General features: G+C 36.7%; 1 protein-coding gene across 2 annotated transcripts in view; it reads right to left on the bottom strand.

Annotated features, from left to right (window-relative positions):
- Positions 1-14,568, bottom strand: part of LOC149561410 (uncharacterized) — a 295,535-nt gene that overhangs the window by 159,371 nt on the left and 121,596 nt on the right. For both annotated transcript variants that reach the window (XM_089825134.1, XM_089825135.1), the window contains exon 5: positions 1,318-1,383. In XM_089825134.1, coding sequence (XP_089681260.1) covers positions 1,318-1,383 — 66 coding nt within the window. The remainder of the gene's footprint in view (positions 1-1,317; positions 1,384-14,568) is intronic.

Here is a 14,568-nt window from a genome sequence, read left to right as displayed (position 1 = left end):
GAGTTTGAAAAGGAAACATGGAAGAGGAAAGTAATATGAAAAAATAAGAAAGTGACTTTTGGAAAAGGTATCAATAATATTGAAAGGATGTGAAACTTCGAAAGGGTTATAATTATAAATTGTTGTGACTCTTAAAAAATAGTGTGGTTACAAAGTATTGGGATTTTTCCAAAGGATTTTACTTATAAAGTGTTGTGACTTTTCGAAAGGATTATAACCATGAAGTGTTGTGACTTTTCAAAGGATTTGTGTTATGAAAGGTTGTGACTCTAGGAAAAGAAGGTAAGAAAGGTATGTTTGTAGATTATATTTGTTTAATTATGTTTATGAATTTATTTATATTAATGAATCAAACCTGTGGATAATATTGTGTTAGCCTCTGGGATTAACACCGTGAATATTGATGAGACTTGAAGCATGGAGCATGTGAGATATCAAGATCTCCATTGTCCAATATGGCCGAGAATCAATGTGCCAAAATATTATGATGATGTCAACATATGCATATGTGATTGGCCTTGGATAGAGGATGCCAAGGGGTGTGCTCCAGAGAAGATGGCGAGGTAGCTTTGGGCTAGGAAACTCAATCTAGAGACATCCCGATCTAGAGACGTCCTTAAGATTGGGGTTAAATTAGAGGATAGAATAATATGGTTAGTTTTGTTATTGTTGTGATTCTAACCATTATTTTGCAGGTATTACTGGTCCCAAACTAACCCTAATAGTGAGGACATTACATTCAATTATGGTCCTAAGAATGTACTTGAATGTAGTGACGTCAAAAAGCATTCAACACAAGTTTAAATAATGTGAATTGTGTTGTATAGAGAGCTACTTCTTTCAAGGCCTAGATGGTTGTAAACTAAAATTCATGGATTGTAATTCTATAAGAACATTACAAAAGACCATATCAACTTCCCTGTCAATGCAAGTTAAGGGAAACTATAACATGATGTTGCCTTACCAAACAATAAACCAATAATCAAGTAAGATTGCAACCAAAATTAACCTAAGTGGATTTTATGTTTATCCCATTCAAGTAAAATATAAGAAGTACAATAGCTTACACTAAACTAAATAAATTTATTTTGATGTAGAAATACAAGCATTGTTGGGTAAATTTGGATGTGTATTTGCACAAATATGTTTCCTTAAAATCATTCATCAGGAAAAAAAAAAATTAGAAACAACTGAAAATAATTTATTGTTCAACTTAAGTTTTAATCCACAAATTACAAGTTAAACATATGTCAAAAGGATTCATCGGTCTTACATTTTATTAAATATTAAAAAGATGAATGAGTAAGAAAACAATACCTCTCTTCTAGGGCAATCCAATCCATAAACTTCCCTCTTTGGATGAGTAACACTAGGAGAATCTACCTACATATATGAAAAGTCAGTCTAGTATGCAGTAAAAGCCAGGTGTTCAAATAATGGTTGAAATTATAACGAGAGAAATACACAATCCTCCAAAAAGGTCACATCCTTACTAGACAAGGATTTATTTAGCCTAATGAAAATTAATAGAATCAATACACGAAGCATTTTGCAAATAGAAATTTAAAATCTAAAGTAAATTTATAGAGTAGCACTATACTATTATAATAATATGTCTCAAGTAAGATGATGACTGATACAAAAGAGAGTTTACAAGAGATAGTAGCACAAATTGTTGTTAGAAAAAAGGAATCGCAACTTTTTGCCCAACTATAAATATCAATTACCAACCTTAAACTTGCATAAATGAGTAAATTGAAAAGTAATAATAAGCATACCATAAAGAAAATCATAACATGATATCTTGTTAACCAAGGAAACTCCAGCCAAGGGAAAACCCAAGTGGGGATGGTATCCACAAAATGATCCACTAATCAAAAGTACCTTGTGAAAGGTGTTGACCTTGTTAGGAATCTAATTACATATATACAATGTATCTGTCCTTGTTAGAGGACTAAGCCTTGTTAGAATCCTCAACCCTGTTAGGAGTTGTATTTACGAAAAGAAGGTGAGCTCACTGCTCATTACAAGAAATAATATAGAGATATACCAAAATTTTGACTGTTGTTGATCTTTTCAATATCTAATCAGTCGCTTTTAGTTCCTTGCATCCAAACATACATACAACTATCTGTACTACTCTAACCATCAAACTCACATCTATACAAATATCAATAAAGTGTGCATATACCAATTATATCATTACAATACAATTGGAGACTTCGCTAAACAAAAATCCCTGTATACTAAATTCTTTAATGAGTCGCCTTGTACATAATCACACGTTACCAAAACCTAATATTATAATTTGCTAGCTGAGAGTTAACAACTCGGATGTCATCCCTACCTTGTTAAGTTATTGATTTGACAAGTCAAATAAATTCCTTGACCATGTAAAGGTTGTAGCTATATATATATATATTATTGTTAATATATTATCTAATGATGATTAATCATACAGATATGTCTCCACCTCTCATATTTATAAGTCTATCATTTGCATTTGGGACACACCAATATGACGGGAGTGCTATTACATTTGCAAAAAATTATTTTATAAATCTGAACATGGTATCAAAGCCAAACTATGAATGTAAGGAAGCAACTTGTTTTACAAGAACAAAAACATTGACATGTCATACAAGGGAGATGCAAAAGGCAAGAAATCTCATTGATCGGTAGAGCAAGTATATATAAAGAATTATTAACTAATATACACATCTTGGTGAATTAAGGCATCAATCAAGGAAGTTCGTGAATAGCTTACACAAACGCATAGCCATTACAAAATAAATTAAATAATAAGCAATAAAGACAACTATTGCAAATCAAAGAACATCGCTCTCTAAGAGAAAATACATTACCAGCAAACAAAAGGAATAATTCAGATTAAGAGAAGGATTCTAAATGAAAATATATCGGAGGACAAGGCAATCATGACAACTAGACCATACAGTGCCTTATTTGAGGACAACAGAAACATGCTACCTATTATCTTTTATTCTATATAAATGAAATTTTCAGGAATGCAGGAGTTTATTTGGAAATCATTTATATTGAGTCTTGAACCCCAAAATATCAAAATAGTTATTGCCATATTGATATTAGTGGTGAAGATCCCCATGATCAAATGCAAACTTGTTAATAGGTATGCCAAACTAATCAACAAATATATATATGAATGGAAGAGAATACAACAGTTAGATCATCGACAAAATTAAAGATAGTAACATACATACGAAGAACTCTAATATATATAGAGAGAGAGAACACACCAGTTAGATTGTTGACAAAATTAAAGATAGTAAAATACATATGAAGAACTTTAATATATATATATATATATAGAGAGAGAGAGAGAGAGAATACACTAGTTAGATTGTTGACAAAATTAAAAATAGTAACATACATATGAAGAACTCTAATATATATATATATATACCTATTGTTGGCTAAAAAATTTCTATGTCACTATGACTTACAAAATTGTGACTTTAGGCAACATTTCATGAGATTTCTCTATCCTCTCAACAATAGGGGAGGCTCCCTTCTTACCATAGGTGGCTTCACTAGGAACTTAAATTAAATTACAAAAAAGATGGTTCTTGTTCTTGACTTTCTGACTAAAGTTGCCCACCTCGATGTGAGTCTCTGCAAAATCTCCAAGTTTCACATTTAAATCTAATAATGCTCCTTCAGTTATGAATGCTTCTCTAATATCATCATCATTAGAAGCTTCTTCAAAAGTCTTTCAGAACTGTTCAACAACTGCTTCCACAGACATCAATTTGTCCCTTGAATCATCCTAAAAAATATCTAAACACACATCACTATAATGTTTCTCTGCCTCCAAAATTTGCTCTTGGGTTTGATCCTTGAGCTTATGAATTTTTGCATGTAATGTCTCCATTACTTTATTGTATCCGCAATCTTCTCTATCCAATCATCAATTTTGTCCAACTCTTCCGCTTTGTATACCTCCATTAACATCCAATACCTTTGGCCTTTGATCGATTGTAATGCTTCCAAGTCCTTTCCCTAGGTATGTACTTCATTCATCAAACCAAAATATTGATTAAAAATGGCTACCAACTTATCGCATATCCTGCATATGGCGTAGCAACTTAAGATTTCCTTATATAATCTCCACACCTTTTTCTTCAAAACTCTCTCGCCGTTATTGACAAGCTTTCAAAAATGGATCAAGTTGCATTGTCTCCTTATCTCTTTTCTCCAATGCTGCATTGAAAGTCTCCTCAAGATTTTCAGAATCTAAAAGACCAACAACTTCGTTTAGATATCCTTTTAGGATCTCATTCTGTTTCCGAAGTATTATTAATTCTGTGTCATCTTGTTCTAAGTGCCTAAATGCTTCTTTAATCCCAGTTGTCACCATCAACTTAGCAATGTCCAACGTGGCTTTCCCAAGCACAACTTCCCGGATCTAATAATTTTTGGGATTCAATTCTTCACCATCTGCATGTGGAGGAGGGACAGCAACATGAGCAAATGAATCTTGGTTCTGATCACTCATGATGAAGGCAAATGCCCGTGCATCTTTTGGCGATGACTCGGGTTTTCTGAGAACTTCAATCAATTATCTTATTCCTTCCTCCTTAGTATCATAGAATTGCCTTTTGTTACTAATCACCTCTTTTCTTAGCCATCCTGGAATATGTTCCATTGGAGATTTTCCTTTTGATGACGAAGGAGTCTGTTCTACTATGCTCTTCCCCTTATCTCTCCTCTCTGGAGTCTTCTCCTTTTGTGAGAGATCCACATTTGAAGTCTCTATATTCGTGGAGTCGACAATCCTCACATCTGTGTCTTGGGAACTCTATTAAGGTTGCTCATATATTTGCCCTTCCTCTGACACTTCATCGGTGGATATTTGTTGTGGCTCTTCCTCCTATTCCGCTTGAACCTATTCTTCTTCATTGCTCGGAGGAAGAGGAGTAGTTGATCCTTTATCCACGCAAAATGTAACTTCAATTGGTGATGGTGGAGCTACTTTGGGTCCTTGTGGCTCAGGTGACAACTTACTCCAATCCTCCTGTTGAGGTTGATTAGTTGGAGAATCCCTTATTTTGTCTCCCACCTATTCAGTGCCAACCGTCATAAAATCAAAATCTGACATCTGAAAGACATCGGTGCCTTCACCCTCCTACTCATCAATCCATTGCTGCAGTTCATCATCTGAAGTTGTAGACTGAATAGGCTGTTGAGGAATGGATGGCAGTGTAATTGTGGTGCTTCTTCTCCGTTCCAACTCCATGGCTCTAGCAAGATGAGTCTTCCAGTTCAAAGGAAGGTCATCTTCTTCATCCTCATCATCCTCTTCTTCCTCTCCTTTTGGGATAACTTCCGGGACTGATGGGAAAGGAATAACTCTCTTAATCACCTTTTGTCTCCTCTTGACTGAAGTCTTGATCTTTCTTTTCTTAGGAGTGAATGGGGAGGCTTGTACCTCTTGTTGAGGTGGAGACACTTCTTGTACCTCTGCTTCAGCTCCTTGCCCTTGTTCAGTTGGTGGCACTTGAGCATTGTCCTAGGTCTGTGTAGCTTCAATGTTTTCCGACCCTTGTACATTTTCTACCCTAGGTTGTGGCGGTGCTTGACGTGGTTCCTCTTCTGGCTCGGCTTGTTGGAGGGAAGTTATCTTCCTCTTGCCTTTACCTTTCTAAGCCCTATATTATCCAACTTCTCTATCAAGTTGGTGTACTGTTTCCGACCTCACTGGGCACTGAGCTGTAAAAGTGGGCATTGCTACCTTAGCTCCTCGACCTCTTGTTGGGCAGGTTGTAGCGTGAAAGACTACCGCTTGAGGAATTGGATACAATTTGAAAGGTCTATTGATCATATCCTTGGTCAGTTTGATGACATGCCTGGCCCTATGATTAATTTCTGAGTTTTCTTCCTTATCAATCTCAGCATTCATAATAGGTCAATCACCAATCTTGTCTCTATTGAACAACGGATCAAGGACATCCTCAATATCTTGTTGCATAACCTTCAAAGCGACCTTTATCTTTAAAGCACTGCTCGCCAAATAGAGTCATCCTACAATAATCCCTTATTCGAATATCGTAGTCATCTACTATGTCCATCCAGTGGTCCTCAACTGAATCTTCATGTTGAAATGTCTTGCCAGCTAAATATTGCACTCTTCCAATGTTATCAAAATAAGGGCGAGGAGAATATATTCCTCCAAGAGATACTGATCCCACTCAGGCTCAAAAGATGGAATATCCTATCTCTGAACCACACTAAATGGTCCTATAGTAATAGGCCACACCCATGTTATTTTCTGTTGCTTCCTTACTCTGTCGCAGGCAGACAAGAGTTGTCGAACAATTTCCAACAATATAAGAATGTCACTTGGATACCTAGTGAGCTTCTTGGGATTGATAGTGGTATCCGCTACCCTCCAATAAGTGAATGTTCGATATCTAATGTAATAGGCTCTGATTTCTGAAATGTTTGTCGCTGCCTCCTCTAACATCCTCTTCGCATAATCCCCCTCAATAAATCGGATAATTGTGAATATAAATGTGTCATTCACTATCTTGTATTCCTTGCTATGCTCTGGAAGTTTTTTCTTTACCAGCTAGGGATATACTATATAGGGTCATGTGTTTGCATCTTGCATGCTGCCCTTTTTGAAGAGTCTCGGATAATCTGTCACCCTTGCAGCCAACAAGTACACCAAATATGATGTCATGTAGAAGTTACGATTATTCTTAACCGTCACCAACTATTCATCCAAGTTCTCACTAAGAATGGAAGCCCAATCAATTGGCATCTTTGTCGTCTTGATAATCTCAATAAAATGCACAGTCAATATATTCAAGTGTCCTAATGCTGGAAACCCCATAACTCTACTCAAGAGTATTATAGAATATCCAATATCTTCTTTCATGTAACCTCTCGTCATGTCCACTTTGATTGTTTTACGCCCTAGAGGAGTCTTCTCAATGAGGTGTAAAGATTGGATGATTTGAGATGCTTCCTCTATATCTTCTCTGTACCATCTTTCTACCTAGTGATAGGTTAATCTGATGAACTGATCTGCTCTCGGAAGATGGAACACCTCTATGTTCTTTGGTCAGAGATCTAGGACGATCTCTCCAATTATACTCTTCACGACCCTTTCTTCAGAAACATAGTTTTCTGCCTGTGCTATGATCAATTATGAAGATTGTACAGATACTAAATGTGATGTTGTGTTGACTAGTAACAATCGGATCAGAGCAGATATCAATGGGGACCTCTCCATAGGCTTGTTGCATAACACTGGGAATGCGTTCCAGTCAATATGACCAAGTTCGGTGTCCCAAATCTCTGAATAATCATATTGGAAGCATGACTTAGCAGGAACACCCTAAAACTTGAGCACCATTGGTTTCGAGACCATCTTTGAGCAAGGGAGGACGATGAAGAAGCCATTGAACCTACACAAAAACGTCTATTAGTTCGAAGTCGAAGAAAAATCAATTAATACCAACCCTAATGATATGGGAAAAACCCAGAAACCCTAAGTGTTAAAAAACATCAAAAAACCTAAATTTAACCTTGATATGCAAAAAAAGGGCACACGTGGCACACCTTGGAGCTGTGCCAAGTGAGCCTTTCTCCTTGTAAAACTTTAATATATGAGTGTGCACCAACGCACCTCATGGGGTGCGCTTGGTGCACACCCTTATATCTTTTTAAATGCATAAGGAGTATAAAGGTGCACAGCTGCACACCTGAATAGGTGTTAGCCTTTTAAAGCTTTTAAAGTTTTTAAAGTTTTAAAGTTTTTGAAAAATAAAAAGGTGTACAGCTGCGCACCTTTTTCGGTGTTTAAAATTGGTTTTTTTTTTTGTGTAGTCATGAAGAGGCGAGGCGGCGCAACAGCGCACCTAAGGAGCAACAACGATGCGGGTCGGGAATGCGTAGGAGAGAAAAAGTGAAGGGCTGAGTGGGTCCCGGGTTTTATAGACCTGGGACCCAGCGCACCTCTTTGAGGTGCATTGTTGCGCACTTCAAAGAGACAATGTTTTCCAATGAGACTTAGCGCACTAGCGCACTTAGCGAGGTGAGCTAGGTGAGCTAGTATGCACTTTTATGCACAAAAATGAACTTCTCCCCCAGAATTATGATTTCCAGAATCTGGGTTTTCAAGCCGGGACTTGGATTTGACTAAAGACACTAGGCAAAACCCTAGAAAAGACTCGGACCCTACACTAGGGGTCCGGAACGCCGAAAAATAAAGTAGGCGATCCCCATTTCTAGGCAAAATGGGGCATCCGTTGTGAAACCACAACAATTCTTTCAACCCAAACCTTCGCACCTTGAGCAGTTCGCTTGATCCTATTAATATCATCTACCGCTCACTCATTGGAGGGACAAATGATGGACTTTCCTCTCTTACTCGACGAGGCAAGTCATTGATGTACTAACACAAGGCTTTGATTTCCCTTTTTGTTTCTGGTACCCTTCTTGCACCTTCTTCAATTTATCTTCCAAAGATTGAGTAGAGTCATCGAATTCTTCTAAGATTGATTTCTGTGATGGTACTCATTCGCAGCAATCTAATCCGTACCCTTGTCAACTGTAGGAGTTGCAATCTACAAAATCCTAGACCCTAATTCTCCCCTTACAACATTAGTGAATCTCTTTGCTTTCCCTTTCTCTTCGGATTAGTTTGCTCGGTTCAAAATTTCCTACAATTCAATTGTCGAGTCAACCTCCTATTGACTCTTTTGAATTCGTTACTTCAACCACTCTTGAATGGGTATACTTTGATCTACTGGGATCACGGATTGTTCTTTCCTTTGGACTACTTGAATGTTCATCTCCTCTTTACCTCCTAGACTATCCATTATCACTTTTGGAGTTGCAACTTCAATATCTAGAATCTGTATTGCTACTGTAGGAGCCTTTTCCTCTTCTGGACCAACCTGGACCTCCATCATTTCTCGCTCTAAGATTGTAGCAAGCCTTTCTTCTATAGCTATATCTTGTTGTCTTCCTCCCCCTTGCACAGATTTTTCATGGGCATTTACACTTAGTCTATCATGAACTGGCCTAGCCAAATTTTCATGTTGCTCAAATCTCCTTATGCTCATCTCTACTTACTGCCTTTCAAATGTTTCTATCTCTTGAAGGCTAGGTGTACCACTCAAAGAAGAGGGAGCATTTCTACATTTATGCTCTTCTATTGAGGCTCTTGGACATCTGTCCCACTCCTAGGATTCTTTTCTCGAGCTACCTCTTTCCCCTTCTTAGTTCCTACGTCTTCTGATGGAGTTCTCTCTCTTCAATAGTCCCTTTATATATTTGCCTCGATCTTTCATCCCTAAGCGATCGATGACCAATCAATCTATATTTGAATCCATTTGTTGGCGCAACTAGTTTTTCAAGCTTTCACTCAATCCACCACTTTGTAAAATCCAAGACTATCTTTGAAAGAGTTTCCAGATTTGTAACCTCTTGCTTTTTCCAATCATATGGTTAAATTGTCATTTCTGGATTGAATCCTTTTTGTATCACATTTGGATCCTCCTCCATCTGATAAGGAACCTGGAATACATTGCATGCTTTGATAATGCTCAATGGCAACCTTGAACGCATCCTCTTTCTAATCTCATGCTCATTTGTAGTGTTTGCCCAAAAATCTTCAAGGTGAACCTTATGTTGGTACTTTGATCCTACTATTGATGTGATCTTGTTGTAGGGATCAAAATCGTCACTCATTAGATAAAGTGGAAGACAGAAGAAGTGCAACTCATCTAATGACCTCTTTGTTGCCTTTAGACATGGAAATGCCATGGTTTTTCTTCTCTAATGGAAATTGGGAATTGGAACCCCAACTTCCTCTTCCCCTTTTGAATCTTGTCATAGACTGTAAGTTGCCACATAAATTCCAACAAGACCATCTTATCTGTTGGGTACCTCGAAAGTTTGTATGATTACATGGAGAGTCCTTCAACTTGGATGTATGAAAAGGTAGGAAATTGGATGAACCAAGCGCTATAGTCCTCCACCAACTTCATTGCGCCCATTGACAATCTCATATGCAACTTCTTTTGTAGGGTCCTCACTATGCACATGGAAAAGGCATCACTAACCCTTATGTAATCATCCCTGGAATATAAATACAACTACGAGTAGCACTCTTGAACTTTCAGGTGTGGGTTCTGCTCTCAATCCATTGTCACTCATCATGTGTGCTGCCATATAAATGATGTATGAGCTCATGTAGAATTTTCCTGTGTACTCTAAATTTATCAATTACTCATTTAGGTTGTCACTTATGAGTCCAACCCAATCTATCCTATCACCTTCTTCTATCACCTGCTCAACTTAGTACCACATCCAAGAGTCAAATCTAAAGCAATGAGGTATGCCAAAAATGCGACTAAGCATCATGATCATGTCGTTCTACTCTCACTGCAATTTGAGCCATACTAGTTCCTTAGGAATCTTTGAATGATGTGATCTATTCCCTTTCAACCATCTCTTGTTGATTATTTCTTCACAAAATTGGATTCCAGCAATATAGATTCTAAGTGCCTGCTCTTATGTTTTCCTCACCATTCTCGAATGTGATGGAATCCCAAATGATTCAGTTATGCATGCTAGAGAAAAATCTAAGAGAACATTTCATTCTGAATCCCCGATTGTTTTGTCCCTTGGACTATAGTGTTTGCCAAATTCCACAATCAACTCTGGATGCTGAAAGGTAGGAGTGAAACCAGCCATAGCAACAATTCCACTTCTCATGACCCTGGTAGCTAGGTGCGTAGGATTGTTATTGTATCCAAACATTCTTTGATTTAATTCTTTCAAATCAAGGCCACCAAAGCTTGAGTCTCCAATGTCAGCCCACTCCGACATGATTTTGGATTCGGGTTAAAATCCTCTACTTCATTCTCTATCAACTGTGCTCACGTCTCTCCTGTTCCTCTGGGTTTTGCCATTCTTCCTTCCTGGAAAATAAAACAAAAAGTTCATACATAAGAAGCATAAAAAAAGCAAAGATAATTCCTCCAAAAGATGAAGATTTTGGAATTTTGTTAAGATTTCCATTTTCTTCTCCTCGGGATTAGCCTTTCAAGATTTTCTCAAGAAACATACGATTTTTCACAACCCATTGAACAAGTTCCCTTTCTGATGAAGTTCAGTATCCTTCTTTTATGAATTCCAACCAGATTCCTTTTCCCTCTCCTCAACAATTTCGAAAAAAAATTCAAAATTCTTTCTCACAAACTCTCTAAATTTCACTCTTGCTCTCCCAATGTGTTTTCTAAACTTCTCTATGTGAGAGAAAGAATGAAATGATTTGCTTATATAAGGCATCCTTGTAAAAAGTCGCCTTTAAAACTCTAGGCTAATATTAGGCAGTTGACTTACTTAGTCATTAAGATTTCAAATTTTTGTGCCACTTTCTACCCTAATTCCCAAAAGTTTCCAATTTGATGCATTTAGCTTCGTGATAAAGTTATGCCTAACTCCTCCAATTTTGATTTTTTGGCATTTCATTGATTAAATTTTTATTGAAAATCAATATTCTAGATTTAATGCAAAAAATCAAATTTACTCTCAATTTCTTCCAATACTTCATTTTCGGGATTATTTTCAAAAAATAATTAAATTAAATATTAATAAAAGCTAATATTTAATTCTTTATGTAAATCCAAAAAACAAAGCTTGAAAAGCTATTTTCAAAATCTTTTTAAGTCCACCTTTTCCATCCATGAAGAATTTTCCCAACTTTATGCTTTTTCAAATTTTTGCTTTTTATTATTTCAATCTCCAAACTTGATTTTCCATGGAATTTTATTTTTCAAAATTTTCAAATTTAGGATTTTTTTCAAATTTCCCAAAAATTCAACTTTTCACGATTTGGACATGGCAATTTTTTGCATTTTTTAAAATTTTCAATTTTTTCAAACTTTTGAATTTTCAATTTTTTTAAAATGTTGGGATTTCTTGTAATGTCCCCTTTTTAGCATTCATAGCATGATGTTGTCGTTAGCCTATTTCCCCACGGTCCCGTAGGCTAACCAGGACATGAAAGGGACTTAGAGGCCGTTTGGCCTAGATAGTTTCAGTTACAGGTCTTTTTGTGGGGTTTTGAGGCAACTTTGGTCATACTTACTATTTATAGTAAGTCATCTTGGATATGGTCGGACATCCAGTGGCAGTGGTATATCGATGGTAATTGTTTAAAATCGACAAGAAGACTTGTTTATCATTGATAAGATTTGTTATGCATTGATAAAGCTATTTTATAAAGTTAAATTTAAATATTTAACTTTATTAATCCATAGACTATAGTTTGTGGGAAATATTTAAATTAAAAAGAGTCCCCTTTATTTTATAACACATTGGAGACATAAGTTACATAAAGGGAGTTATGTTTTATCCCACATTGAGAAAACGAAGGATTGAGCTCTTGTGAGAACACTATAAAAGAAATGGAAGAGCTTCTTTTTAGCATGCTTGGAAATATCAAAGAAATTGGGTAATATTCTGGATATTATATCCCAATAGTTTGAAGGACGAAATCCCTTCAAGTTGGAAATCTTGACGCCATTGAAAGATATGGTCTTGAGATTCAACATGGTAACAGCAAGTTCCTGTCGCACGGTACTGTAACAGCGAGTCACTATAGCAGCCCGAATCACTGTAGCGCAGTACTGTAGCAGCGAGTTACTGTAGCAGTCGGAATCACTGTAGCAGCGAGTTACTCTAGCAGTCGGAATCATTGTAGCAGCGAGTTACTGTAGCAATCTGAATCACCGTAGCAGGGAGTTAATGTAGCAGACCGAAAATCACTGTAGCAGCAAGTTACTGTCGAAGTCCGAATCGCTGTAGCTACAAGTTACTGTAGCAATTTCAGAACTATTAACACTGTTGTAACCGAAATGGGTATGGACCATCATTGAACTTTATAGTTGATATAATGCGTTGAGTTTAATGAGAAGATATGATTGTTATGGTAGTTGTAATTTCCTGATAATCTGAAACAAGAAATAAATGAATGGTCATTGTTATTAGTTGCATATGGTTGTATGTTGCCTCCTATTTGCATCTCATATGAAACACAAACAATCTTGAGAAACCATTGATCAACATCAAGCTGAAAACTATAAGAAATTTGGTTGCAAGACAATTGTTTGACAAAATTACAAGAAGAAATAGACACTAAAAAATAACAGAACAAGGCAGGTTGTTACATTTCTCCAAAATTCTAGAAGATTTCAACTTTTCCATTTAGTTCCAAATTTCTCACTATCATGGATTTTCCCATATTTCCCCAGATTTTTCAACTTTTCCCATTTTTATCCCACAACCATCATACATTTGGATTTTCAAGGTTTCATTTTCTACTTATGTTCTACTCCACTTTCAAAAGATTATATCTTTCTTGATTGCATTATCCTTTGGACATATTCCATGCTATGGGAAAAACGTGTTCCACATATTATGCAGAGTGCAGTTTTAAGAAGTCCAAGGAATTTAGTGCGGTCCAAGGTTTCCTTTAAATTGGTAGAAATGCACTACAACGTTATGAGAGAGTGAGGTCTTATGGAAATCATGGATTCCCTTCCAAGAAAAGCATTCCACAGGAAGGTCAGAACTGCACCTAGTAAAAGAGACTTGGCGGGGCTTTGAGTTTGTCTTGTATTCCATTCTGCAGGACAGAATCCACAACAATACCGAAATTGTACTCCATAATATGCAAAGGGTAGGATTGTAAGAGTCTCACGAATTTCATCCACGACATACCTTACTTGAGGTGGTCAAAATTGCACTCCAGAGGTGTGGGGGAGCATGGTTTCAAGGGCATCATGGAATTTTTGCATGACAAAAGAAATCCTTACTAGGATTGAAAGTGCGCTCCTAAAAGCTCTAAGAGCGGAGCTTTATGCATGTCAGGGAATCTCCATAACTGACCATCCAAAGCATGTGTTGAAATGCGCTCCCTATATGGTTGACTCCATTCTACACTTGCACAACATAATACAGGAATCTCCATGGTGGACTCATGGCTAAGATTTGCCAAGACTACAAACAGAGGTCCCATACATGGGCATTGGGTGAGGTTTAGTCACAATACTACATAACTTGTGTTATGTTATCCTTAAAAATATTTTTTTCACTGACTTCTTCTCCCCCTTCGACACCAATGGCAAAGGTGAGTCAAAAATGTATATGCAAGTCAAAATTGTGCTTCCAAAAATTGTTCTTCAATGCAAAAGTTTGATGCAATCAGAGAAATTCCTCTTTAAAGTTTTCATATGATCTATTTGCACTTAGTAGGGAATTGAGCTTCTTTTTTAACAAATCACTCTTGGGTGACAAATGATCTCTAAATAGGTTAAATCTCCCAATGATTTTATCTTTGTCATGCTATCAAATCTGTAAGCCATCATATCTTTACTCATTCCTTTGTCCACCTCAATAATGCTTAAGTCATTTTCTTTAAATTTTTCTGCTATATTTTCTAAATCTTCACCCCTTTCCTTGATAGCCTTTGTCACACCAGCAGTATACTTATGTGCTCTTGCACAT

The sequence above is a fragment of the Cupressus sempervirens genome, chromosome 4 (genome assembly GCF_028749045.1).
Source record: "Cupressus sempervirens isolate cs-2001-9-10 chromosome 4, ASM2874904v1, whole genome shotgun sequence".
NCBI classification, from domain to species: domain Eukaryota; kingdom Viridiplantae; phylum Streptophyta; class Pinopsida; order Cupressales; family Cupressaceae; genus Cupressus; species Cupressus sempervirens.
Note: the sequence above shows the minus strand (reverse complement) of the source record. Positions and strands in the feature narration are given on the sequence as shown.